This window comes from Psammomys obesus, unplaced genomic scaffold (genome assembly GCF_907164565.1).
Source record: "Psammomys obesus unplaced genomic scaffold, mPsaObe1.curated_primary_1811, whole genome shotgun sequence".
NCBI lineage: Eukaryota > Metazoa > Chordata > Mammalia > Rodentia > Muridae > Psammomys > Psammomys obesus.
The window spans coordinates 14,869,219-14,896,093 of record NW_026585742.1 but is presented as its reverse complement, the minus strand read 5'-3'; the positions used below and the strand labels follow the sequence as shown (position 1 = coordinate 14,896,093).

The window sequence follows — 26,875 nt, the reverse complement described above, 5'->3', positions numbered from 1 at the left end:
CAAATTCTGAGTTCAAAGCCAGCCTGGTCTACAGATGGAATTCCATGACAGCCAGTTTTGAAACCGCAACCTCCAATAAAAAGAATGTTTAGTATTAGATACTATCTTAGCCCATGTGGCCCATATAGAAAATACTGAATACTTTCCAATACAGCGAATATTTTTTAAAAGTATGTTTTTGCTGAGATTCCTACTGGCTTCTAATTCTGGCTCACATACTTTTAGTTTAATAAAGATTTAACATTTTTTTGAGGGGTTTGATGTGTTGTAACCATGCATACCTATTCATGGAGGCCAGATGTCCTGTCTCACTGACCCTGGTATCCTGTCCACAAGCCCCAGTGTTGCTGTCTGCACCCCCAGACCTCCAAGGCAGACTGACATTTTTTCCCCTTTCCTGAATCTGCACTCAGGTCCTCATGCATGTAAAATTGATGTTATCCACTGAGACCACGGCCCAATTTTAGAGAATAGGCCTATGAGCTCAGCACCAGGGAGGCAGAAGCAGTCTGGGCTACATACTAAAACCCTGTTGAAAATGTTAAAAACTTAAAAAGCAAACAACCTCCCCCGTTTTGTTTTTTTGAGACAGGGCTTCTCTGTGTAGCCCTGGCTGTCCTGGAATTCCCTCTGTTGATGAGGCTGGCCTCAAACTCAGAGAACCACCTGCCTTTGCCTCCCAAGTGCTGAGATTAAAGGTGTGCACCATCTCCACCTAACTCAAAACCCCATTTTTATTGTACTCTTAACTTGAATGTTAAACTACATTAACTATACTATCTTGATCTTAAGTCCACTATCCATCTGTAACCCCAACACTTAGGAGGTTGGGGCAGGAGGACCAGGAGTTCATGGCCACGCTTATTTGCAGAGTCCCATCCTACCTCAAAAAAACAAGTTATCTGGTCAAAAAGGACAGGGCTTGAGGCCAGCCTTGGCAACACAGAAAAATCCCCATTTCAGTAAGAGAAAACAAAAATTTAGTAAGCTGAAGAACAAACTTAAGAAAGGACTGACATTCAGACATTCCTTAAAAATGTGTTATATTAAGTATTTTTATACAGATCTGCAATCCCTGATAGCAGTCTAAGTTCTCATGAACTTATTCTTCAGGTAGCCTACATCCTTTTATTATACTAGTCTTCAATTCCTAAGAATGTGCACAGTGTAACGTCTTTAAAAGACAGGATAATTATACTTCAGAGATAACAGATTTTGGATAAAATGTTTTTTAGTTATTGCCAACTAGTCAAAACACAATTCTTACATAAAATGCTTAAGTGTCCTGCTTTTCCAAGCCTTAGTTGAGTACTGGGCCCGAGTGCTTGTCTCTGCTCTCAGCTCCCTCATTTTGCCTGATGCTCTAGTTTCTCTCCAGTGCCTCCCCTGACCCTTGGGTTCTGAGAGAGAGAGATGTGTGTGTGGTAGATGTGTGAAGAGACCAGAGAACAACCCGTAAGAATTGGTTCTAAATAAATTTTTAAAGTTTCATGATTAATTCTGGGGACATAGAATACCTGTCAATAATTAGTGTCATGGACTTTTTTTTCTTAAAATCCCCAGACATAATTATTATTTCCATCATATAGATGTAGAAACTGAAAAAGAGCTAAAACATTTTTCTGGAGTCTTGAGCCTGAAAATTAAAAGAATAAATTTATATAAGCTATGCTTTAGAACATTTGCTAAGGATTTATGTAGTATACTGTTTTTTTAAAAAATATTCTATGTAGGAAGTTTATTAGGAGGGTATGGAGGGAGTGGGAAACAGGGCATGGTGGGGAGAGAGAAAGAAAGAGAAAGGGGGGCGCCCTGAGAGAGAGAGAGAGAGAGAGGCAGAGACAGAGTGTAAGAGAGAAGGAGTGAGAGCTGTAGTATACTATTTGAGAATGCTTACAGATGGGAGGAGATTGATACACTTTTTGTTTGTTGTGTGTTTTGGGGGGGGTTGTTTGGGTTTTTTGTTTTTGTTTTGTATTTTTGAGACAGGGTTTCTCTGTGGATCCCTGGCTGTCCTGGAACTCACTCTGTAGACAAGTCTGGCTTCAACCACAGAGATCGGATTGCCTCTGCCTCCCAAGTGCTGGGATTAAAGGCATGCACCACCACTGCTAGGCAATATACTCTCATTTTATAGGGTACAAACTTGCATATGTGAACTCTCAGAGACTCTTATTACATTACACAGTATCTATATCTTTACTAATATTAATGAACTAATTAAATAATATCGATAAAATGCCTGGTAACACCCCAGTGTTCTTGAGTTTTAAAATGTCATGCTGGGCGCAGTGGCCCACGCCTGAAATCTCAGCACTCTGGGGGGTAGAGGCAGGCAGATCACTGTGAGTTTGGGGCCAGCCTGGTCTGCAAAGTGAGTCCATGACAGCCAAGGCTACACAGAGAGACACTGTCTTAAAAAAAAAAGTCACATTTATTACCCAACAATGCTGCACTGTGAATTAGTTATCCTTGGAAATCTTAAGCTTTGTGTTTGTGCAATATATTTTAGTATTAAAATTGGGTCTCTTGCTTTCTCATCTGTCTCATTTCTATTTTTTACCTTTTTCCTTAGTCTGTCTTAGTCATTGTTTTATTGCTGTGAAGAGGCAGCATGACCAATGTAACTCTTACAGAAGAAAGCATTTATATGGTGGTGGTTCACAGTTTCTGAGGTTTAGTCCATGATCATCATGGCAGGGAGCATGTCAGCACAAATGGTGCTGGAGCAGTTGCTACAACCTGTTCTGCAGACTGAGTAAGATGACACAGGGCCTGGCTTCGGCTTTTGAAACTCAGAGTCCTTTGTTTTCTTTTTCTTTTTTTCTTTGTAGTTTTGGCTGTCCTGGAACTCACTTTGAAGACCAGGCTGGCCGCCAGCTCACAAAGATCCACCTGCTTCTGCCTCCCAAGTGCTGGGATTAAAGGTGTGCACCACTGCTGCCTGGTTCTTTTACTGACAAACTATCAGTTTTTCAAAATGACCATAGCAGTTTGTCGCCTCACTCCTGGAATTAAGGAACTAAAGAAGATGTGCATCCATTGGGTACTCAGATGGTCTTTTCTTTCTTTTTTAACTTTGGAGAAAAATGATAATTATTGTTGTTTTAATTTCTCATATAATTAATGATTCTGAACACATATGCAATGTTTAGCTACCATGTAAAATCTTCTTTATGAAACTGCTATCTGATTGTGTGTGTGTCCTGGATAAAAAAAATACTATATGTATTCCAAATATCTTCCTTCTGATTTGTGGCTTACCACTTTAGTTTCCTCAAAGGTGTCTTTTGATGAGCATTACATGTATTAATAAAATATAATTTTCAGTCCCCCCATCCCATTTATTAATTTTTATTTCCTCTAATAAAAATTACCTGTCCCCATGTGTCTTAGCTAGGGTTTCCACTGCTGTGATGAAACACCATGACCAAGAAGCAAGTTGGGGAGAAAGGAATTCGGCTTACATTTCCATATCACTCACTGATCATCATCGAAAGAAGTCAGGACAGGAACTTAAACAAGGCAGGAACCTGAAGGCAGCAGAGGCCATGGAGGAGTGCTGCTTACTGGCTTGTTCCCCATAGCTTGTTCAGCCTGCTTTCTTATAGAACCCTGGGCCACCATCCCAGGGATGACACCACCCACAATGGACTGGGCCTTCTCCCATCTGCAACTAATAAAGAAAATGCTCTACAGGCTTTTAACAGCCAGGCCTTATGGGGGTATTTTCTTAATTGAGGGTCCCTTCTCTCAAATGACTTTAGCTTGTGTCAAGTTGACATAAAATCCTCCAGCACACCTGAGCTCTCGAAGTTATTCGATGCTTCTTTCAGAATCATTACACTTTTAGTTTTACTCTTAGTTCTGTGGCTGTAAAAAACTAACTTTGTGCTGTAATACAGAAGGCTAACTTTTTCCAGACTTCTAATTGTACTATAACCTATCCTTGTTCCATTGAATAGCCTTGAGAACTTTGTCAGAAAAAACAATGGTGTGTTGGGGGCTGTTCAACCTACAGCACGCAGATATATATGTGAATTTCAGTCCAGCCAGGGGTAGATGGTGAAACCCTGCCTAGAAAAAAAAGAAAATGACAAAGTTGACTTCATGTGTGTAGATCCACTTCTGACTCTATTCCATCTTGTTCTATTTCCTGACATTTATAACACTTTCTCTGGGTTACTGTAGATTTTAAATGTATCTTGAAATCAGGTATTGAGTCCTCTAAACTTGTTTCTCATTACAAAGAATGTATTGGCTATGCCATTTTTTTTAACGTTTCCATATTCAATACAAACCAACATGCCAATTTTTCAATAACAAAAAACTTATAATTGAAATTTTATCAAGACCACATTGAGACTGAAGATAAAATCAGAGGACTGAGTCTTCTACTCCATGAACATGGTATTTTAAAAATTTATTTAGGTCTCTGGTTTCTATCAGCAACATATCTGATATGTTATATTAAATTTATTCTAGTTTATGTTCTTTAATACTAATGTAGATAGAATTGTTCTTGAATTTTCATTTTCAAATTGTTGCTACCATACAGAAATACAGGTAGATTTTGTTTGTTGACCTTATATCATGGAACATTGCTAAATTCACTTAGTAGCTAAAGTAACTTCTGCAGATGTCTTAAGCTGTTCTGGTAGGCAATCATGTCATTTGTGAACAGTCTGCTCCCTGCCATGACGTTTATTCATTTCCATTCCTTATAGTTTTCCCAGTCTTTATGCCCTAATACCTCTAATAGAAAACTGAATGAAAGTTGATGAGAACTGAGGAGCTATCACTAACCTTGGTGGAAAGTGATCAGTTTCACTTGAACTAGGATTTCAGGTGTGGGTAGTTGCTTTTCTGTTTCTGTGATAGAATGACTAAATGGATTTATTTGGCTTCTAGTTTTCAAGTGCTTCATCAGGGGAAAGCAAGGCGGGAACTAAAGGCTTTAGAAACCAGGAGGGTGTAACTGAAGCAGAAACTATGGATGAATGCAACTTACTGGCCTGTTTGTTCTGGCTGTGTCAGACCTGAGGAAAAAAACCATCTCATAACTGTCTGACTAGAGCAAGCTATATTTAGATTTTGCTGCTTGTTGTACCTGATTTTATTCTTCTGCATCTCATTTCTTTGATTTAGATGATTCAAATATAATTTTACTTCACCTTTTAGTCATACATTATTTTCCATGCATGCATGTATGTATGTCTGTCTACATATATATTTGTCTTATATAGGGGTTGTTCCAGAGATTATAACACTTAATCTTTAACTCACTTCAATTTACTTGGAATTGACACTGTACCTTGTCAGGTAAGAGATCTTATAACCACAAAATCCCGTCTTTCCCTCATCTCCCCTGTGCTACTAGCAGAAAACTCCCAATAGACAGTTAAAAAGCTTTGTTCTGAGTAGCCTGCTGTTTTTAAGTAGGAAAACAGACTGCCATCTTTCCTACATCACATTCTGCTTCTCCTCCAGTGCAGGCATTCACTCCTGGAGGTACTGGTTTCCTCTGTCATTTCTTCCTCTGTGTCATTTCTTCTGCTTTTCCAATATGTTATCAAGGGTCGTTTCACTTTTCATTTCCTTTCAGACATTTTTTTTTAACAGTTCTAGAATTTCAATTGGGTTTCCTCTCTCCCCTATGTTTCATTTCCCATGACTCACCTTAAAACTTCTATCTGCTCATTCACTACATTTTTCTTGAGTTTACATACATATATACATATATAAATGTACATTAGTGCAGGGAATGATGGTTCAAGACAGGGTCTCACTATGTAGTTCTGGCTGTCCTGGAGCTCACTATGTAGACCAGGCTGACTCACAGAGATCCATCTGCCTCTGCCTCCCAAGTGCTGGGATTAAAGGTGTGTGCCACTATGCCCAGTGTATGTTTCTAATAACATCTTTAAAGTCCAAACCAGGCCTAGTGGGGAAGGCCTGTACTTTGGCCCACTTGGAAGGCTGAGGCCAGAAAATACTAAGATCAGTCTGAATAATTTAGTGACTTCTCTCTCAAAAGTAAAAGTGAACAGAGGGCTAGGGATGTGACTTCGTGGTAGAGCCTTTGCCTAGCATGCACAAAGCCCTAGATTCATCTGATCCCCAGTACTAAAAAAAAAAAAAAAATTAAATCCTTGTTTGTAAATTTCATCATTGGTTACTGTTTTTTTCTCTTGACTCTGTGTCCCCACACATTTAATAATTTTTAAATTTATACTGGGCCTTGTAGATAAATTATAGAATCTTTAGATTCTATTCCCTTAATCTTGGGAATGTCACTTTTTGTTCTAACATACCTCTAAATTATCATTTCACTCTGAACTCCCAGAAGCTTCATTTTATATTGTGAGAGCTCTGTTCTGGTTTTGCCCTTAATGTGAATTTAACCTTTAGTGTGGCTCCTTGTCCTTCAAGAAAAGGCTTAAATGTTATTCAGCTTTTCCAGACCAGTATGATTCAATCTCTAGAATGTCTTCTCTGTGATGGTAGCTCAGACATCTGTTAGGTTCTTTGACCCTTCCATCTCTTTTTCTTTTCTTTTTTAGAGACAGGGTTTCTGTGTGTAACCTTGGCTGTCCTGGGCATTATTACTTAACATGTTTAGAGTACGTATCAAACCATTCTATACATAGATAAATTTAAAAGCCTTCTTTATGAGCTTAGAGTCTGGTTATCAAAGGAAGACAAACAGCAAAGGTGTACAAACAAATATGTACAAACAGAAATGAGTAACTGTCCAGTAGAAATGACAAAGACATATCTTTCAACATGGTGGTAAAGGAATGCCTACCCTGATTAGGATACATCTCAATGAGTTCTTAAAGAATGAGGGGGACTCTGCTATTTAAACACACATAGAAAAGACAGGTGGGTGTCAGATATGGGGGCCAAGCTCACAAAAGGGCCCAAAACCAAAAAGTGTATTTGATCTTGTAACTCTGTGGGCACTGTGGAGTGAAAATGTAACCAGGGCCTTGAAGACAAGGAATTAAGTGCAATTAAAGGACTGTAAACATGGGATGACAAAGTATATGTTTTGGGCATCCAGCCTGAGGAAGGTAGGCCCGTGACAGAGAGAAGAGAAACTTAAAGCTCCACACATTCTAGTGTGGAAGATGGACAGAAAAATGATCCACCTAATTCAGTGAGAAGAAATAGAGTAGGTTGACGCAATGGAGGCTGCATTTATTAGATGATTGGATCAGAGACTTTATGAAGACAGGAAGTAAGTTTTTTGAGTGAAGAACATTTCTACTCACAATGAGCAGGAAGTGCAAATCCCCCAAGGCATGGGTTGACAAAAGGAAAAACGATAGTTGGAGTTGCTAGAGTGGAATACTTGGAAAAGAGAAGCTGTAGAGGCCTTACAGTCTGGGGGCTTTGGTCTTAAATATGATGGTGCATCACCTCAGAATTTTGAGAGGAGGAATAACATGGTTGTGTGTGTGTTTAATCACTGAAATGACTGGAGGAAAACAAAGTGCAAGGGAACAAAGGTAGAAGAAAAAGTAAGATGCTACCTTGCTAGTTGAGAGTTTTCTCCTGAAAAACTACACTTCCCAGCTTCCGTTTGGACTACATGGCCGGAACTTAATATACAGTTAGGGTTGGCTAGGCCAGTTATACTGATCGTCTACATAGCTTCCCTTCCTGCCCTTGCACCAGGCCAGATGCATCAGTTCAGTAACAACAGCAGCTCTCACAAGCATCTCGTCCTTGTTCTTTACTGCTCACATGTATCACTCTTTAACCATTAAAAAAAAAAAAAAATCACAGCAAGGAGGATTCCTGTGAGTTTGGGGCCAGCCTGGTATACAAAGTGGGTCTAGGACAGCCAAAGCTACACAGAGAAACCCTGTCTTGAAAAAAAAAAAAAAAAAAAAAACCCAAACAAACAAATCACTCAGAATCCAAAGTTCGTATCTGATACTGTTTGCTGCTTTTCCCACTAAATGCTTACCAGATCAAAAGACATGACAAATCTTAGTGTCCTAAAATTGAAATATTCCATCTCAGGCAAACAACCTCAACATTAATCAGTTTTTACCCCTTTCCTTACCCTCCAAAGGACATTTACCACTCACTCTTCTCAGGACCAGCCCCACTCTTGACCCATTGTTCTGATTGTGGTTTCCTACTTCAGAGAGAAGAGAGAGACTTTATGCCATGTTCTACCTCAGCATATTTAGCCATAAATCTTTGCCTTCCTTTGCCTGCCTCTGCCACTTTGGAATATGGACTCACTGGCACTTCTGTCCAAAACTACCTCACTTGCCTGAGTTTTGGATTTTCTAACACTCAATTTCAGCCTTTTCTGCTTCAATGGTTCCTTCCCCAACTCAAGTCTTTACCTCCCTGGAGTTTTGTGCTTGGGGCTTTATGCAAGCCATGCAAACGCTCCACTGAATTGTCTCCCAGCTGTCTGAGACAAGGCTGTACTAAATCATCCAAGCAAGATCTGAATTTACAATTTCCCTGTCTCAGCTCTTTGACTAGCTGGGATTACTACCTATACCACTGGGCTTTGGGGCAGTGTCTTAAATATAACCCCTCCCTTGATTAAAATTTTAAACACCTCTAGTTTAAACTCAGTACTCTTCCTTACGAGGCTTCCCCCAACACTCTTATCTTTGCATCCTTGCTCTAGTCTACTAAAACGGCTCTCATCAGACATCTTCTGGTCCTATCAACCTCCTGTTAGCAGTGGGAATATCTTTCAACACAAAACATGTGTTGCTTAAAACTTCCCTCCTCCCAGCTGGGTGCGGTGACTCACGCCTATAATCCCAGCACTAAGGAAGGCAGAGGCAGGTAGATCTCTGTGAATTCGAGGCCAGCCTGGTCTACAGAGTGCGTACCAGGACAGCCAAGGCTACACAAAGAGACCCTGTCTCAAAAAACCAAAACCAAAATCAAACCAAACCAAAACCAAGTAACATGAAGAAAAAGCCTCTTCCCTCCTACAAAAATCCAGTCTTTGGTGCTTTAATATTCAGCTATCAACTTTTCAGCCTCAGCAAATCCCATCACACTTCATATACCCGATACTTTTAAGTTTTAAATTCTCTCAACTACATCCTGTGTTTAATAATCTGTGTTCTTGCATAACTAGTCTCTTCAGACACTGAAATCTCTTCCCTTCACCACCTTGTATTCCTTGCAGTGTTTTACCCTTGGGATTCTAAACACAGGCAGCCTTACCTGTTTAGCATTTCCTGAGGCCTGTCGTTTCAACATACTTTAGAGGGCCATTTTAAACCTTTCTTGTACTCCCTTCCATTTTAAGGTCAGGGCCACTTTTTTTGTGTGTGTTTGTGTTCATTATGATCTACACCAGGTGACATTTTCTACATTTTTTTAAAATGTATTTTTATGTGTATGAGACATTGCCTGCAAGGCACACAATACACATGCCTGGAATCTAAGGAGGCCAGAGAGGGCATTGGATATCCCGGAACTGGAGTTATAGATGGTTATGTGCTACCATGTGGGTGATAGGAACTGCACTAGGGTCGTCTGCAAGAAAAGAAGTGCTCTCAAACTGCAAAGCTATCTCCAGAAACCTTCTGTTCCTTTTTGGACACCAAGTCTAAATAGCCCTGGCTGGCCTGGACCTTATGCTATGCCAACGCCTAGCTTCTAACTCAGAGCCTGCCTCTGCCTCCTTAGTGCTTGATGCCCAGCCTCCACCTGTTTTTCAGACAGGGTCTCTCACTGACCTGGGAGTTGCCATTTAATCTAGACAGGTTGGCCCAGATCTGCCAGCAATTCCATCCAGTGCTCAGACTACAAGCACGCACTAACACACCTGGACTTTTCCTTTTCTTAAAGACAGGTGTCTCAGGGATCTGAATTCATGTCATCATGCTTGTACAACTCTTTACTGCCCCAAGCTATCCCCCAGCCCTGCGGGTCCTATCTTCACACTGTTGTATAACTCCTTGCTCTAATTTACAAGGGAATGACATTTATCTACATCATGACAGGTAAGGCTTTGCAACATCTACTGACCTTAAAAACAATTACCTTATGTGAGAAGCTAGAATTTTTACAAAGTGTTACTTTCTCAGTGAGGCAGAGGAATCATTTTATGTGATGAGGGAATGTGCAGTGTTTTGGTTTCCTTAAAAACCCAGTCAGATTCTGTGAATAAGTTGTATCACTCATAGTGTGGGGTATGGGGCTCCTTCAGTTTGTCCACAGCTGATAACTATGATTGTCTCATGCATTAGCAGGGGTGTGATCTTTGCTGCAGCTAGAGGGAAAATGCCAGAGCCCAGAGAGGGACAAGAGTACTCCAAAGAGGTGGTGGCAAGGTTCCTCCTGCTGTTGCTGCTTCATCAAGTGGCCAAGTGAAAAGCAGAAACTGGAGATATCCTGACAAAATGGAGATTGGGCCAAAGAACTCAACGCCCCTAATCAGCAGGAAGTAGTCTAAGATCTCAACATTCCCTTCCTAACCTTCTGTGTCTCCTACCTGGTGTTGGGGTGTTGAAAGGGATTGGAGTGGAGAAGGGTGATAGATATAAAAACCCAAATAAAGCAAATTAAAAAAAAAATACACCAACAGGAATTGGGGTGGGAGGAGTCAGTGGTGAAAATGAATAGTCAGGGTGATAAAGGGAGAATAGAGAGAAGCCAAATTTTGGACTTGAAACAATCTTACATACCAAGCAAAGACGTTTTAGTTTTAGTTGTTTTGTTGTTGTTATTATTATTATTGTCCAAGTGAGGGGCACAGTTTAATAACTGCAAGGTTGCTTGAAAAGCATTCAGACAACAAAATTACCTAAGGGCTCCAGAAATGATGGATGCAAGCAGTGTGCCCATAAAGGTCCTTTCAGAAAACACCTCACTTAAAAGGAAGACAGTTAACATGGGAATGTTCTTTTTACACCGGACAGTGCTACAGAATATACAAGACAGACTGCAAATGACTGGATGACTAGGGCACAATCTGATCAATAAGTCAGGGAGGGGCTGTAGGTCACGGAATACACACTCATGGGGCTCTACCAGTAAACACTGCTTACTAAGTGCTGCCTAATACACTACAGGACATTATCTTATAACCTTCCCACAAATTAACTAAACAGGAAAACTACTGAGTAAATGATCTAAGCAATGGGACAGGCTCACATACAACAACCAATAGCTATCCCTTAATATATACACACACATATATATATAATATATATGTATATAAAATTCCAGCCACATCTACAGTCTGAATGCAGTCACTATGAAGAAATTCAGGGTTATTCTGTAAAATACAAAAGCACCAATGTGGTGACAGACACATGCTAGTCAACTGTTGCAGATTGAGACTAAAAAATAGATACTTTTCTGGACTGGATGTGCCTGGAGAGGAAAAGCTATTAAAGGACACCTTGAGAGACATTCATAAACCACACACTTGTGTCAATGTCACAACCCCTGATGATTACATCAGCCACATAAACCCATCCTTTAGCAAAACAGGAGTATCAGGATCAACAGACATTCATATATGAAATTTACAAGTAGTTCAGAAAAAAAAAATACTGCATACACTATTCACAAGCAATCAAGTTATGGAACTGCCCTATAGGCTCATTAATAAATGAGTGGGTTATAATATATTATAACTTATACAACTTATTGGCTGGCCAAAATATATACAACTTATTGGCTGGCCAAAAACGAGATGATGCCCTCAGTAAAATGAATGGACCTGTCAATGATGTTACATAAAATAAGCTAGACTCAAAAGACTACAATGGTATGTTCTCATATATGTGGAATCTAGATTAAAAAGCATCAAAGTAGAAGACTATTTGGAAAAGAGGACCAGTGAAAGAGGGGAGAGGAATAAATATGAGGACACTGGAATAAATATGACCAAAGTACACCATTACATGGACGGAAGTGTCATAATAAAACTATTTTGTGTGACTGGAGAGAGATGGCGCAGCAGTTAAGAGCACTGACTGTTCTTTTGGAGAAGCCAGCAACTGCACGGCAGCTTACAACTGTAACTCCTGTTCCAGGGCATCTGACACACTCACAGATACACATGCAAGCAAAACACCAATGTATATAAAATACAAATAAATTAAAAAAAAAAAACCTTTTATACACCAAATATTATTTTCCTTCAAAGACAGGATTTCTCTGTGTAGCCCTGGAATTCAGAGATCTATCTGCCTTTGGCTTCCAAACACTAGGATTAAAGGCACCACTGTCCAGCTCTAATAAAAAATTTTAAAAGTAGAAAAAAAGCAAACGTGCATATGTAGAGTATCTAAAGCTGGAAACAAATGTGATCATTTTTACATGCGCAGATTTCTAGTGGAGTCCTATAAGCCCTTCTAGAAATGATTTGGCAAGAGGAACCAAAAAGCATGAAAATGCTTAAAACCTTTATCTTCAACTGGGAACCAATACGGATATGACACATTAAAGCTAAAACAGAAACAAGCATACACCTGTAGTTTAATACTTATCAGACTGGCGGGACAGCTTGAGCTGAGGAGGCCAATGTCTGCAACACAGCTGGACTGTATAGCACAACTGGGGAAAAGCACATGCATAAAAAAATGTATACCCTGACTGTAACGGGGGAAGGAAATCAAAATGCTCAACTGTCAAAGATACCGTGTTTCCACACACTACATGTACTTTAACTATTTACACTTTAAACTATTTATACCCAATGAACTGCAACAGAAGATTAAGTTAACCAGAAAAAAAAAAAAAAACATTAAAATAGGATTTTATTCTAGTGGAAACTGTTAAAATCTACTTGATAAGCCACATTATATATACATACATATCAGAGTGACAGAATTTCATGGCTAATTTGCCAACCTCTTCCAACATAATTTTGTTACTTGCACCACGAAAACTGTTTTAGGCAGTTGTGTGCTGCCGTGTAATACAGCCATACACACAGCCAAAGGACACCATTATTCTGACAAAGAAGCACTCTACAGATTTTATTAACTATACATCCCATAGAGGGCTAATATCCAAAATATATTTAGAACTAAAAAACTAAGTATCAAAAAAAAAAAAAAAAACAATTAAAAAATGGGCTACAAGCTGAGTATGGTGGCACATGCTTTTAATCCCAGCACTCAGGGAGGCAAAAGCAGGCAGATCGCTGTTAGTTCAAGGGCAGCCTGGTCTACAAAGCAAGTCCAGGACAGCCAACCTACACAAAGAAGCCCTGTCTTGAAAAACAAAAACAAAAACAAAAAAACAAACCTTTCATCTTTCACTCATTATTATAATGACAGTGCATGCTGGAAAAGAATGTGGACTAACTCTCATCTACTGTTGGTGGCAGTGTAAACTTATATACTCAATCAGAGAGGTTTCTCAGGAAGATGAGAATCAATTTACCTCAAGATCTAGCAATACCACTTCTTGGGCATAAAACCAATGGATACTTCATCCTATCACTTGTTCAACCATGTATGTACATTGCTAAGCTAGAAACTGGAAACTACCAAGATGATTCTCAACACAGCAGATAAAGAAAATGTGGTTCATTTACATACTGGATTATTAGTTAGCCATAAACAAAACAAAACAACAGAATCATGAAATTTGGAGGTATATGAATGAACCCAGAAAAAAAGTCATCCTGAGTGATATAACCCACAACCAGAAATACAAGTATGTTATATATTTGTTTATATGTGACTATTTAAGACAATCACAAGCTACAAGCCACAGAATCAGAGGCTAGGTAGAGTACAGAACTAGGAGGGACAAACAGATCTTGTGAGGAAAGCATGAGTTATGAAGGGGGGGGAGGGGCCAGAACAAGATCAAGTGGGGAGGATGAGGGAGGAAATACAGGGAAAGACAGCTAAAATGAACAGGCATTTGAGGGGTAGAATAGAAAATACAGTAAAAGCTTCTTAAAACATACAAGTATGAAAGCAATCTAAATTAAGCTGCCAAACAATAGAAGATAGAGCCCCAACTGGCCATCTGTTAGCATCAAATGAAGTTTTCAGTACCAGAATTGGGCTATATCTACCTATTTTACTTACTGGCCATAAGGAAGCTGCAAACAACTCACATTATTGTCAAGACAATTTTAAGTTCCTCTTCACAACATGATGGCAAGGACTCACTGCCAAAGACAATTACCTACACAACTCACCCAACGTGGAGAAGTAGAGCTGGTACTTAAAACGGCCATCAACCCTGCATTCCAGCATCTTTGGTACAGGAAGGCACTCTGTACACTACCAAAAGAGAAATGTACACACCAACCAGACACAAAGGCTCTGATAATGATGTCCTAACTGCAACATACACTACTGCAATGGTGGCACAAAGCTAACGAAAGCAATCAACCAGTACCTGCTTTGACTCAAGGGCTCCCTACCCCCTAAAATGGAACCTATACCCAACATTGCCTGGGTGACCAAGGGCCTACAACTACATAGCCCAGAGTCCTAGGGTAAAACCACATACTACTGGTCTTAAAAAATAAAAACACAATGACAGAATGATTCCTAAGACATTTTGCTATACTCATAGATCAGTGCCTTAGCTTAGCTATCATCAGAGCAGCAGAGACAAATACAGAGACTCACAGCCAGACATTATGCAATGTGAGACCTTGGAACATTTAGCCCTATACAGAATGTCTCCATCAAATCCTCCCAAGCTCAGGAACCCCATAGAAGAGAAGAGTGTAACAGCCAGAGATGGAGGACACAAAGCAAGGCCCTCAAAATCAACATGATCAAACCACATATGAACTCAGAGATTGAGGGACATGCACAGGAGTTTGCATGGGTCTGTACCAGGTCCTCTGAGTAAAAAACATGGCTTCCAGTTTTGTGTTTATGGGACTCCTGAGTGTACAAACAAGTGTTAACTGTTTCTTATGCCTTCTTTTGGGCCCTTTTCCTCTTTAATTCTGATGTTAGTTTCCATCTTAAACTTTATTTTACTATTATCCCTTAGAAGTCTGTTCTCTAATAAGAGACAGAAAAAGAGTGGATTTGAATAGGAGGGTAAGTGGGAAACTTGGAACAGAGGGAGGAAAACCCCTCCCCCAAAGAACTCTTAACTACAAAGCTTCTTGCAAAGTCCACTCCTTAATTATATAGTCTTTCAAATTCTCCCATGAGAACTTCAAACTGCCAACATCAAGATTCCTACAATTAAAAGCCATTCTCTACTGTCTTTCAAGGAAAGTTGGAGCATGATTTTTAACTAAGTTGTTTTTACACTTTCTTTCAGCAACCCTGCTTCTAACATGCTAGGCCCCACTCCTGCCTTTAGATCACTGCACATTCTCTTCCCTCAGACACTATTGCTGTCAGCTTACTTTCTGGATTTTAATTCAATTGTCACCTCCACCAAGATCAGGTCCCTGTTATTTGTAAGACATATTTCTATAAATACATATATACCTTCTTTCCAGAGAACTTAGTATATAGTGTTATACACAATTGTTTTAACAATCTGTAAAACCTGTGAGCGCAAGGATTCTATCTGCCTTGCTCTCCCACTGAAATCCAATATTATATTTACACAGTTGTTTTAACAATCTGTAAAACCTGTGAGCGCAAGGATTCTATTTGCCTTGCTCTCCCACTGAAATCCAATATAAAGTTGCCATGCAGCTAGCCTTCCAATTTCCACTGAAGACTGACATCCTTTATCAGGTTGCAAGCACTCTAAAGCTACATTCGCCCAAAGAAGGAAACTTAAATTCAAGAACTGAGTCATCCACTGAAACTGAGTCTGTAGATGGCTCTAGCACAACTTTTAAGATTTTTATGGTATATAAATCAGTGTATACAGTTTTCTGTCTGTCTGTATGTCTGTACACCAAAAAGAGGACACCAGATCTCACCACAGATAGTTGTGAGCCACCATGTGGTTGCTGGGAATTGAAATCAGGGCCTTTGGAAAAGCAGCCAGTGCTCTTAACCTGAGCCATCTCTCCAGCCCAGCAAAACTTTTTTTTTTTTTTTTTTAAAGAAAGCAGTGTTACAGGAAAATGTCTGAATTCTTTTAGAGTGTACTATTTTATTGTCTTTTGTTGAATACACATTTTAGTGTCAGTCCAGATAAACAAGTATATAAAGAAACCACTAAACTTTGCTTTTGGCAGAAGTCAAGATAACCTGTGATTAAAATGACTAAGAAATGGTTTTGGATCATACAAATCTCTTATGAAAAATAACGGTCCAAAGGCATCCCAGCTTGTAACACATTTCCAGAATAATTCTCAAAAAAAATTTTCAAAAATACTAGCATAAAAATATGTCAATACCATATGGCTTTATGAAATAACTTCTGAATTTTTTTATTTTCATTTAAAAAGGTTCCCAAGTTTTAAATAAACTGCTAGCAACATTTTTTTCACTTAAAAGTGCATATATCTGGGTATGGACATACGTAACTTTTTGAACAAATAATAAATTTTACAAAGTCACACACACGCACACAAGTATTTTAAGAGGCAAAGTTTTTCCAGCTTAAGTCATCCAGATTACGTTTCACCTCTTTTTCCTAAAGCCTCTGAATTATCAATGAGATGCTTTGGCAGTTTTAAGACATATCAGTCTCTACCAAGAGACACTGACAATAATGAGGTCCGCGGAGATGGCAATGGTCTTGATGGCTCAGTCCGTATAGACACATTACTGGACTGGCTCTCCAAATCAGAGGCAAAGATGCTTTCTTCTCTTACATCAAGAGTCTGTTCAGCTGAGTCTGCCAGTGGTACACTGTTACCCACAGTTTGGCTGGTACTTGAGTCATCAGGAAGTGTAGTAACAGTGCTGTCCAGGACAGCAAGCTCATCTTCTATCGTGACAATGTCTTTAGTTTCAAATGCTGCCAAGGAAGGAGCCAAAACTTCACTGTGTACAGGCTGAGGAAGGCTGCTATCTCTGCACTCCACACCTGGCTTTACATCAGAATCCTTGTCACTGTCACTGTCGATGGTTATAACAACTGGGGAATGTGAAGTATTATCTCCATGATGTTTCTTATGCTTCTTCTTATGTTTCTTCTTTTTCTTTTTATGGTGTTTAGTTGTGTCAGTAGCTTTTCCTTCATAAACTATCTCTACACTTAGGCTCCGTGTCCTCCTTTTCCTCTTCTTGTGTTTTGTCTCTCTGTCTGATGATCTATCTGAAAAACTGTCACTCTCATTTTTATAATTTTCATCCAATTTTGATGATTTTTGGAAATGACTGTCCTTCACTTTTGAAGCAAACTCACGAGATGGTTGAGCTGCTTCATTAGCCCCTTCTAAATGCCGGGTCTTGTACTTCCGTTTCCCTCCAGGTTTTTCATTTCTCACACGGTCAGGCACAGCTGGTGTAGTCCGTGACCTGTTACTAGACATGCTTCTTGATCGGTGCCTTTCATAGTAGTAGTACTTCCTTTCACTGTGACTCTTCTTCCTAGCATTTGTCCTTTCAGAAAAAGACTGAGTTCTGAATTCTGGACTTGAAGACTGTCTAGAATAGTGAGCTCTTGAGAGAGTCCTCCTCCTGTATGACGACTCATAACCATCCCTGTCCTTGTTTCTGCTATAGTAAGTATATTCCCACTTGTATTTGCTTCCATAATTATTCCTTAAATAGTAGCGATCTCGATTTCTGCTTCGTGATCTTCTTTTGCCATGATCACTGCTATGAGACCTTGACCTACTGGTGCTTCCGCTACTTAGAGAAAGTGTCTGGCTTCTTCTTGACCAGCTGCTATCTCTAGTTCTTGATCTCTTTTTGTCTTTCCTTGCTCTAGGTCTGCTGCTACTTTCCCTACTTCTGGATCGTCTATTCTTCACTCTTTTCTTCCCATGATGCTTCCTATGGTTCCTCGGATCATGTGCATTTCTACTCTGGGAACGTGAATCTGAACTTCTTGATCTTCCCCGCTTCCTGTGTCGATGATTATATGGGGAACATACCCTGTCTCCTCTTGTAGATGAGCTGTCCCTGGGAGCTGACGGCGATGCAGACGGGTTCTCTTCTCTCTTTGATTTTATTCTTGTATCAGACTCACAATGGCGTTTACTCATTTGCTTGTCCTTTCCAAGGACAGAATGTGGAGATGAACATCGACTAGCATCACTATCACCTGAACTGTAAGACTGCTCTTGTTCTTGTGTCTTCATGGTTTCCACTTTCTCACGAGAGCCCAACTCCTCAGAATCAGAAGACAGTTCAACAAGTTCTGGGGTCCTTTCAGCTAGTGGTTTAACAAACCCAACGATGACACAGTTATCTGATGATGAATCACTGTCATTGTGTAGGTCATCACTTGTCTGCATTCCCTGTATCTGAGATGTAGCTCCTCCAGAGACAATGTCTTCATCTGAACTGTCCGAGGAATTTAAAAGGGAAGACATGCCAACATGCACTTGCTCTGAACTTGAGTACGATGGTCCAGGAGTTTCATCATCCCATGGAGCCTGCCTAACAGTGGATACATTCATATCTAGCTCTTGAGTTTCAGCCTCATCTGGTGATATTGTTATGACTGAAGAGTCAGAATGGCTGCCTTCTTCAGATGAAGGAGGGCAATCATAATTAGCATGCTGGTCAAAAGCTGCCATATTGAAAGGAGATCGTGCAAAACTGATAAATTCATGTATAAAGTGCTCAGTTCGATTAAGCAAAAATGGTCTTAAGTCAGACACAAATGCCTGACTCTCCAAATCATAGCGAGTAACATTACTCATAATGATGTGCTGGACGATATTGACTAATGAACCATGGGTTCCAAAAAGAACTGTAAGTTCACGTTTTAACCAAGGAACTAATCTGTGAAGGCAAGCTGGATTTCTACGGAAGAACTCAGCTGAAATATCCCTGTATTGGCCACCATCTTCAATACTTCTAACTCGAACACCAGCACGATAAAGAGTTCGTCTAAAATTAATAATATCTTGTTCTTGGATTTTCCGCAAAGATCTATCAACTGCAACAGCTGGTGCCCCTAATGCCATTTGTCTCACAAACTGAGGAATGTAACCATCTCTAGATCTTCCGGAAATGCCTAACCCTTCAAACAGTACTCCGCTGTCTGGTGGGGTAGTAGTTCTTCTATTTACTGTGCTACTAGGTGAGTAAAGAGCACTCCGTTCCCGTTCCCGTTCTCGTTCCCGTTCTCGTGTCATAGTTGTCCGGTAGCGAAATCTTCGAACCTCAGGTGCAGTAAAAGAACCATTATATGAAGGCCTTAGGACATATTCCTTGAAGTCATCTTCAGCCCTCACAGAATGGAAAATGGAATCAAATGGCTGTTTACATAGTGGACATTCAGCTTTGTTTTTTGACCACTCTTGCACACAGCGAAAACAGAACTTATGTAGACAGCGATCTAAGTAAGACACATTATCAAATCTATCCAAGCATATAGGACACTTAGAATCAGGAGATGCATCAGCTGGTACTGTCTGTTGCAATTTGCTAGTGCCAGCTTTAGGTGAAAAGTTGTCCATTTTAAATTCCTTAGCGGCTGAAGCCATTATCTGTAAAAGGGAAAGAAATGTATCAGAAACTCAATAATAGGATAACTGAACAAAAATGCTTCATAAAAACTTTGTTTATACTTCAGTACATAATAAAAGCATAACATAGCAATTAAAACACAAGCTCCAAGATCAGTTTCATAGGATAAAATCCTCTTCTATACTCAAGTGTTACTGTCTGTACTTTAATTTTATCTGTAGGTCAATCATTATAATAGCAATATACAGTAAGTGCTTAGCTATCACATATCGCCTACATATTCTTTAAGCATTTTAAGAAGTATTTCATACAAACACAGAAGGACAAAAGCAAACAAGTACCTGTGTTCCCCACTCAGACTTAGTAACATTTTCAGTAAGTCTATTATTTCAGATGCTATGACCATTATGTTCCTTTCTTAGACTTGATTATAAGAAGAAAAAGAAAAAAAGAAAATCCTCTGTTCTCAAATGTTGTTTTCATGTATGGTTTTATATTTGTCATACACATATGCCTCTAACACTATGGTCTAATGATTTATTCTATACACGACATACTATATACTTACGTTTCTAAAATAGCGCATGAAACAATTTAGGCACACTCAATGTATACACGATATAGTACATTAATTCTTCTGAATCAGCTTTTGTAAAATACTTTATATATGGGAAAGTTCACCTGTTTAATTCTTTAGTTTTTGGTGAAAGCTTCACTAAAAATGATCTTTCAAAACAGAAGCCCTGGAAAGTAGCACCTGGCTCCAACAGCTGAATAAAGATCAGCCGTGGTGACTACCACAAGGGCAGCTAGCAACTATACTTTACCGCAACTACCATGCTATTATGTTCAATCACTGATCATTTAGAAGTATTTTAAAGAAGCTTTCATCGCTTCTTTTGTTGTCCTGGTTTGGTTAAGGCTAGGTCTTATTGTGTAGCCAAGACTGGCCTCCAAAACTTAGGCAATGCTCCTACCTCTGCTTCCTGAGTGTTGTGACTTTATAAGTACAGGCCACCAGACCTAACCGTCCTTTTTTGCTGAATCTAAAAGTGAAACCACAGGGTGTTAGATAATGAGTTTGCTGCAGCTGAAATAAAATCTGCATATTTCAGTCTTCTCATCTAAAAATCCTTTCTTATGCTAAATTCTATACTAACCATCTTATACATATTAAAAGTTCCTTTCTTTAAATTTCATCTTCTGCTCTCTTAGGAAACTCCATCACCACTCAAATGCTAGGTTGGTTGAATGACAGAACTGTAACTTCCTAAATAACTCATTGGTCGAAGAAGAAAAAACAGAAATACTTCAACAAAAAACTGTATTGATGAACCACACACCCTAAGAAAAAGTCAACTAAGCCAAACATTTTTTTAATGGTCCAGGTATTTCCAGTCTTTTCAGAACTCTTCACTAGTCTTGGAAAGTGGAATTACAAATAAATAATACTAATGGTTTTTGGCCAGTTTACTTCTTATTTATTTACGTGGTTCTGGGGAATAGAACCCAGGGTCTCAAAATATGCCAGGCATACATAAGCTACATATCTCCAGCCCTTTTCAACATTTCTTAGCATTTCCTTCTGTTTATAATCAACCATCCAGGAAAACAAAAGTTAGGTCATAAAAAAAGAAAAAAAAGTGTAGGATCAAAGACATCATGTGCTCATAGCAAACAAAAAGCAAAGAGGGAAGGAGCTATAACAGATATGAGACAAAATGGACTGATAACCAGCACAATGGATTAGAGTTTAGTTTCAAGACAGAACACATTCTTAATTTGTTTCTTTGGAAGGTAGAATTTTAGTGTTTACTGAACACTATTCACACTATTTACTGAACACTATTCACACTATTCCTGTCTATTTCACAGGAAATTTACAACTTGGGCCTGGGAATGATTATAGTTCAGGTAGGCCTGCCTGGTATACAAAGAGCAGCCCTGGTTTCTATTCCCGAAACTTAAAAGGAAAACAACAACTAACACAAAATTAGTTATTAGTTTATTTCCATACAATATATTTAGCTACCTAGTACAGTTCTAGTTAGAATGTTCAAAAATATCAGCACTAATACTAAATTGTCTTTTAAACTACAAGTGAAGTAGAATGTGACCTAGTAATTTCATTTTCTGGTACTTATTCACACAAAACTGCAAAATACATCCAAACAACACCTCAAGTCACGACTTCTCAAATGTACTTTCAAGCGGCTTGGTACTGTCAACATGGTCAAAACCTAGCATGGGAAGTTACTGGCTCAAGGGGAGAACCTAGATGGGTTTTGCTAATGCTTCTTTCTTTCAACCTTGGTTAAGAAAAGTTTTTATGATGCAGACTTATTACTGGCCACCAAATAGCTGAGAATAAAGCAACTATGAGTGCTCAGCCAGAGATGGAACATCTCTATCAAAGCTCTTCCTACAATGATTAGAGAAAATTATGCAAGAGGGGGCAGAAACAATGGAAAAGCCAGAAGATGGGAGGAGCACTTCAAAATTCTTAGATACGCCATGGCTGTTGCACACAGTCAACTCATAGGAGCTCTGGTCACCTGCACAAGTTCAAGCCAGTTACAAAGGACCTACATCAGCACCACCATGGCAAGGACTCACAATCATCTGTAACTCCAGATCCAAAGAATCAAACACCCTGGTGTAGTGCAATAATGGCTGAAAAACTCCCAAAGCCCCATCTTTAACTGAGATCTATAGGTAGGTGACAGCTACTGTGGGGAGGGAGAGTGACTTCTGAGAGGTGGCCACTCATGCTCCTCTGGATGACCCTACAGCCATTTGGATAGAGGCAGCACTAACAAGACCCAGTAGATTACATAAAAAAGATTATACACAAAATTACTCATCAATAATGTAGTGTGACAACATAACATTCTTGTAAGTGCAACACACACACACATACACGACCACATACTGTATGGTACCATTCATGTAATGACCAAAAACCTGAACTTGAGCTGGTAATGAGATTTCTGAGAAGATGAAAATGTTCCATAATTATATCTGGGTGATGACTAGATACCTTGGTAATTACACCAACAACAATACTGGGAAAGCTAGGAAGCAGACTGAGACTGGGAGATTTGCACAAAAGGTCCCAATTTAGGCAGGAAAGAGCCATTTATATTTTGTATTTCCTGTTCTAGAAGAGGTCTTGTAAATGTTCCTCCACCCTAGCATCCTAGAGATACAACTACAAATTAATTCCTCCAGAGCAGATTAACCAATGCTTCATAAACAGCCAAATCCAAAATAAAGTCTATTACTGATGCACTGAATTTTTCCGTTCTTAAATTTTCAAACCTACAGATTCTAACAAAGATAAAAAAAACAAACAAACAAACAAAAAAAAAACAACAAAAAAACACCTTTATACCAAAATTTTGGGGATATTTCAGAAAATAGGGTCAAACATTTCCAGGGAAAATAGGTGGAGATAAAGAATCAAAGTGAAATCAAATGAAGCTAGACTGTCTGGGAAATTCCATGAACTTCAGGATTTTCTTTTTTTCTTCTTCAAAGTCAAGACTTTCTAGAAAAGTCACCTTAAATTATCCCTTAAATTATCACTGGCAAAGAATTCAGTCATCATAGTAACGGCAACTAATGCAGAACCAGGCAATACTGAGAACTGTCACTTTTGGGAGGGTGGGGGAAAGAACAAGGTCTTACTCTGTGGCCATGGCTAGCCTGCAACTCAGAGATCTGTCTGCCTCTGCCTCCTGAGTGCTAGGATTATAGACACCACATCCAGCCAGAATCAACACCTCTTTGTATGATTTCCCTAAAGATCAATCTGGGACAGAGATGAAAGTTATTTCTCAAATATTATCAATTCTAAAATGGAACACCAGTAGCCATTTAAAGAGGAAAAAGAATGCTGTGTGAAGGGATATAATCCAATAAACACTTAGTACTGATAAGAATTCAACATAGCTGGCCAAGTTATAGAAAAGTTTGATTTTAGTTTAATGATCATCACCCATTAACTCTGACAGGTTTCAAAAAAAAAAAAATTCCACAGTAATTAAATAACAATTACAATTAATGTATCTAAGCACAGTGGTTAGCAACATTCACAAATACATAAATTACAATAATGTAGAACAATGACTGACTGTTAAAGGCAATCTGGGTTCTACTTGTAAATCTGAGTAGTTTAATCAATCTAAATGCGCAAATTTAAATTCCCCCCCCCCCCTTTGGTTTTCCCAGCAGGGTTTCTCTGTGTACCACTGGCTCTCCTGTAGACCAGACTGGCCTTGAACTCAGCGATCGGCCTACCACTGCCTCCCAAGTGCTGGGATTAAAGACCTGTACCACCACTTTAATTTCAATCCCAATAAAAAAAAAAAGATTTTATCAGAACCAGGCACCCTGAAATCTCTGCACACTGGATGAAGCAAGACAAGATGGTAGGAAAACAAGGTCATTCTTTGCTACATGGGGAACTCAAGACCAGTCTTGGCTACAAGAGTCACTGCCCAAAAATAGAGGGGTTGGGTTGTAGAGGTTGCTTGGGAAAGCCATTCATTCCAGATAAGAATGACTGAGTAAGGCTGAGTGCAAGAGCTTTGTATTTTGCATTCAAACTCTAAAACCCTCATGTCCCCCCAAGCAAAAACCTCTACCTATTATTAGCTTAAGTCTTAAGGCATTTATTTTTTGGTTTTTCTCTTAATGTAGAAACTTAAGCACAAAGAACGCTTCCTAGTTTCCTCCTTACATCTCTGCCTCACCTCTGCACTGTCCCTCTCCAGTCTACGGATCGGAATCAGCAAGGCCATGAAGAAAAGCTGAACTAGGTGCGCAAGGAAGTCACAAGGCACAGAAGTCCTGCCCGCAATGTGTGATAACGCACAACTCCACCAGCCTCAGCGGCTTCCTCCGTGCCTCGGATGGAAAGACAGCCCCCCCCCCCCCCCCCCCCCCCCCCCCCCGTCCCGTGAAAAACCCCCCCCCCCCCCCCCAGCCCCACTCACACTATGTCCGTTACATAACTACGACCAACTGAAAAGCAACTCCCATTTCACAGGCAGGGTCCGGGGGTTGCTGGGGACCTGCCAAGGTCACACTTCCCATCTGTGGCAGCTGTTTTGCGGGGACACACAGCTCTTTCCAGTACTCGGCCCGCCTCGCGCCCCTCGGGCGGCGCTAGGAGACACTCCCCTCGCTCGGCCACCGGCACCGATCCACAGGTGTCCCGGCGGCGTCGCGAACCCTGCCCGCGGACGCCGAGAGGCCCAGGCCACAGCGCGGTCCCCGGGCCCGCCGACCCTTCGCCCATTGTTCCCGCCCGACTCACCTCAGAGGACGCGGTCGCAGGCCCGGCGGGGCCGCTGGAGGCCAGCTCCCGCCGGCCCGGGAAGCTCGGCCGGTGGCGGCAGGATCCGCGGAGGCGGACGCGGCGGCTCCTGTGCCTTCCCTCCTCCGCAGGCGCCAGAGGGGGCGCTTCAACCTCCTCGCGAGAAAGCGGAGACCCCGGCGGCTGCGGCTGCGACCCCTGTGACGTACAACGCTCATCACGGAAGGCAGTTTGGGGGCGGGGAGAAGTAGAGACCCGACCCCTCCCGACCCGCCGCATGCGCAGAAGGCAGCCCGTCGCTGGGGGCGGGGCCTAGCGCGCAGAAGGCCGACCCTGCCCTGCCCCCACCGCGAGGGTAGCGCACTTTTTGAAGGCGGAGGGCAAACTCAATAACCCGCAGCCCGATATGCAGAAAAACGTCTCCGTATCGCTGGAACCTAAAAGCCTTCGACAAGCTGCTAGAATTCTGTCTAGTATCACAAGAATTGGAGCGAGCCCCCGGTGTACCCCGTGCCTAGGATGGACACCAGGCGTCCAAGTCTTCTCCAGCTAAGGTGTTCGCCTGCTCCATTCCCCCCTTCCACTCCTGCAAACTGACACTAACGCTTGACGCCAGCCTGTGTCAGCCAGGCCTCCACTGTGGGCACCAGGATCAACTGCTGGCTGGCCTGCCAAACGGCCCCTCTTGAGACTTGGTTGTTCTACACTCGTTGCGGTCCTAAGCACTCGGTAAACGTCTCGTCAACACTTGTTGACTGACATATCCACCATGCGTATTCCGTGTGGCACGTATCTGAAATTATACCCAGCAAGAAGCATTAATCTTTCTTTTTGGTAATTGCTCAGCAGTTTCCAAGGATTCTTCAGTTCCGTAAAGGAGTGGGTGATATTGTTTTAATGCCAAACATAAAGACATGAACGCCTACCCGCATTTTGTGGAAACATGTGGGTGTGGGGCAGCAACTTTAATTCTTCCAGCGTGGGCTATTTTCAAATTAACTTTTACAAGCACACGACAGCACACTATTTTGCATCAAAACCGCACTACATCTGGACCAGAAGGGGAAAAGGCAGTTGTAGAATGTCTATTTAAGCTCAAAAAGAAAGAAAAAAAAAAAAAAAAAAAAGGCGCGATCTTAGTATTTTATTTTCTCCGTTGCCTGAAAGGCGGGCTAGGCCCAGGTCACGTGACGCGCGCTAACTCCGAGCGGAAGCCCGCAGGAGTCCGCGGAAAAATGGCTGCTGCAGCGGGGTGGACGGCGACCGGGAGCGGGCTATAAGGCCCGCGCCACCCCGTCCCCGCTGCCCCCTTACCATGAGGCCAGTGAGTCGACGAGCCCTGGACTGGATCTACAACTTGGTAGGTACCGGGGGCAGTAGGGCTCCAGAGTTCGCCATCGCAGGGTCTGTAAGCCGAAGGCAGACTGTCCTCTCGCCACTCGGCACTCCAAAACCCATTTCTAAATTGAGCGTTCACGCCCTGCCCCCAGCTCCGCCCCTTCCTGGAGGACACGCTCTTCCGCCTCTGACGTCAGGGGTTGCAGGGCCTGCTTGCCTCTGAGTTACCTTTGAGTGTCTTGAGCTACTCAGCTCCCACCTGTAGCTGGTAACCTGCCTGAGCAGGGAGAGTACTCAGCACAGATTATCCTTCTTGCCTTTCGTCCCTCTTTTAGCTGTTACTGGCAATCGTCCTGCTTTCCTGGGGATTCATCATCTACGCATCAACTGTAGTTGCACGAGAACAGCTGCAGAAGGAGTTTCCAGACAAATTCTTCGGAATAAATGAACTTTCATAATCTCAACCAATAGATCTTTTACTTAAATGGCACTTATATAGACTTAAAAGTAAAAAAAAAAAAAAAAAATCACAATACAAAATTGTGCATGGTCTTTTGTGATACTTGTTAACATGCTAATTTTTCAAATAGATGGGACAGCCTTTTTTGTATCATCGTAGTACTCCACAGACTTCATATTCTCCTGTCAAATCAGTGTGTAAATAAATATAGCATGTGACTAAATCATGTTTTGCATCCTGTTTATC

At 40.8% G+C, this 26,875-nt stretch overlaps 3 protein-coding genes across 6 annotated transcripts in view; 2 read left to right on the top strand and 1 right to left on the bottom strand.

Moving 5' to 3' along the window:
• Positions 1-3,709, top strand: part of LOC129670564 (WD40 repeat-containing protein SMU1) — a 32,754-nt gene extending 29,045 nt beyond the window's left edge. For 2 of the 4 annotated variants that reach the window (XM_055599121.1, XM_055599116.1), the window contains one exon: positions 2,835-3,338. In XM_055599121.1, the coding sequence (XP_055455096.1) occupies positions 2,835-2,861 (27 nt within the window). In that variant the 3' untranslated portion in view covers positions 2,862-3,338. Of the gene's footprint in view, positions 1-2,834; positions 3,339-3,396 lie in introns of those variants that run through there. The other 2 variants (XM_055599118.1, XM_055599117.1) reach the window with 2 other exon arrangements.
• A 12,336-nt stretch (positions 3,710-16,045) lies between these two features.
• Topors (TOP1 binding arginine/serine rich protein, E3 ubiquitin ligase) lies at positions 16,046-26,313 on the bottom strand. The gene is made up of 3 exons (XM_055599114.1): positions 26,146-26,313; positions 24,832-25,029; positions 16,046-19,528 (listed from the first exon to the last, which is right to left on the bottom strand). Exons 1-3 carry the CDS (start codon positions 26,146-26,148, stop codon positions 16,601-16,603), a joined length of 3,129 nt encoding a protein of 1,042 aa, XP_055455089.1. The 5' UTR covers positions 26,149-26,313; the 3' UTR covers positions 16,046-16,600.
• Positions 25,983-26,855, top strand: Smim27 (small integral membrane protein 27). Its single transcript, XM_055599125.1, has 2 exons — positions 25,983-26,191; positions 26,505-26,855. The coding sequence occupies exons 1-2, from the start codon at positions 26,147-26,149 to the stop codon at positions 26,625-26,627; spliced, it is 168 nt and encodes a 55-aa protein (XP_055455100.1). The 5' UTR covers positions 25,983-26,146; the 3' UTR covers positions 26,628-26,855.
• Positions 26,856-26,875: the final 20 nt, after the last annotated feature.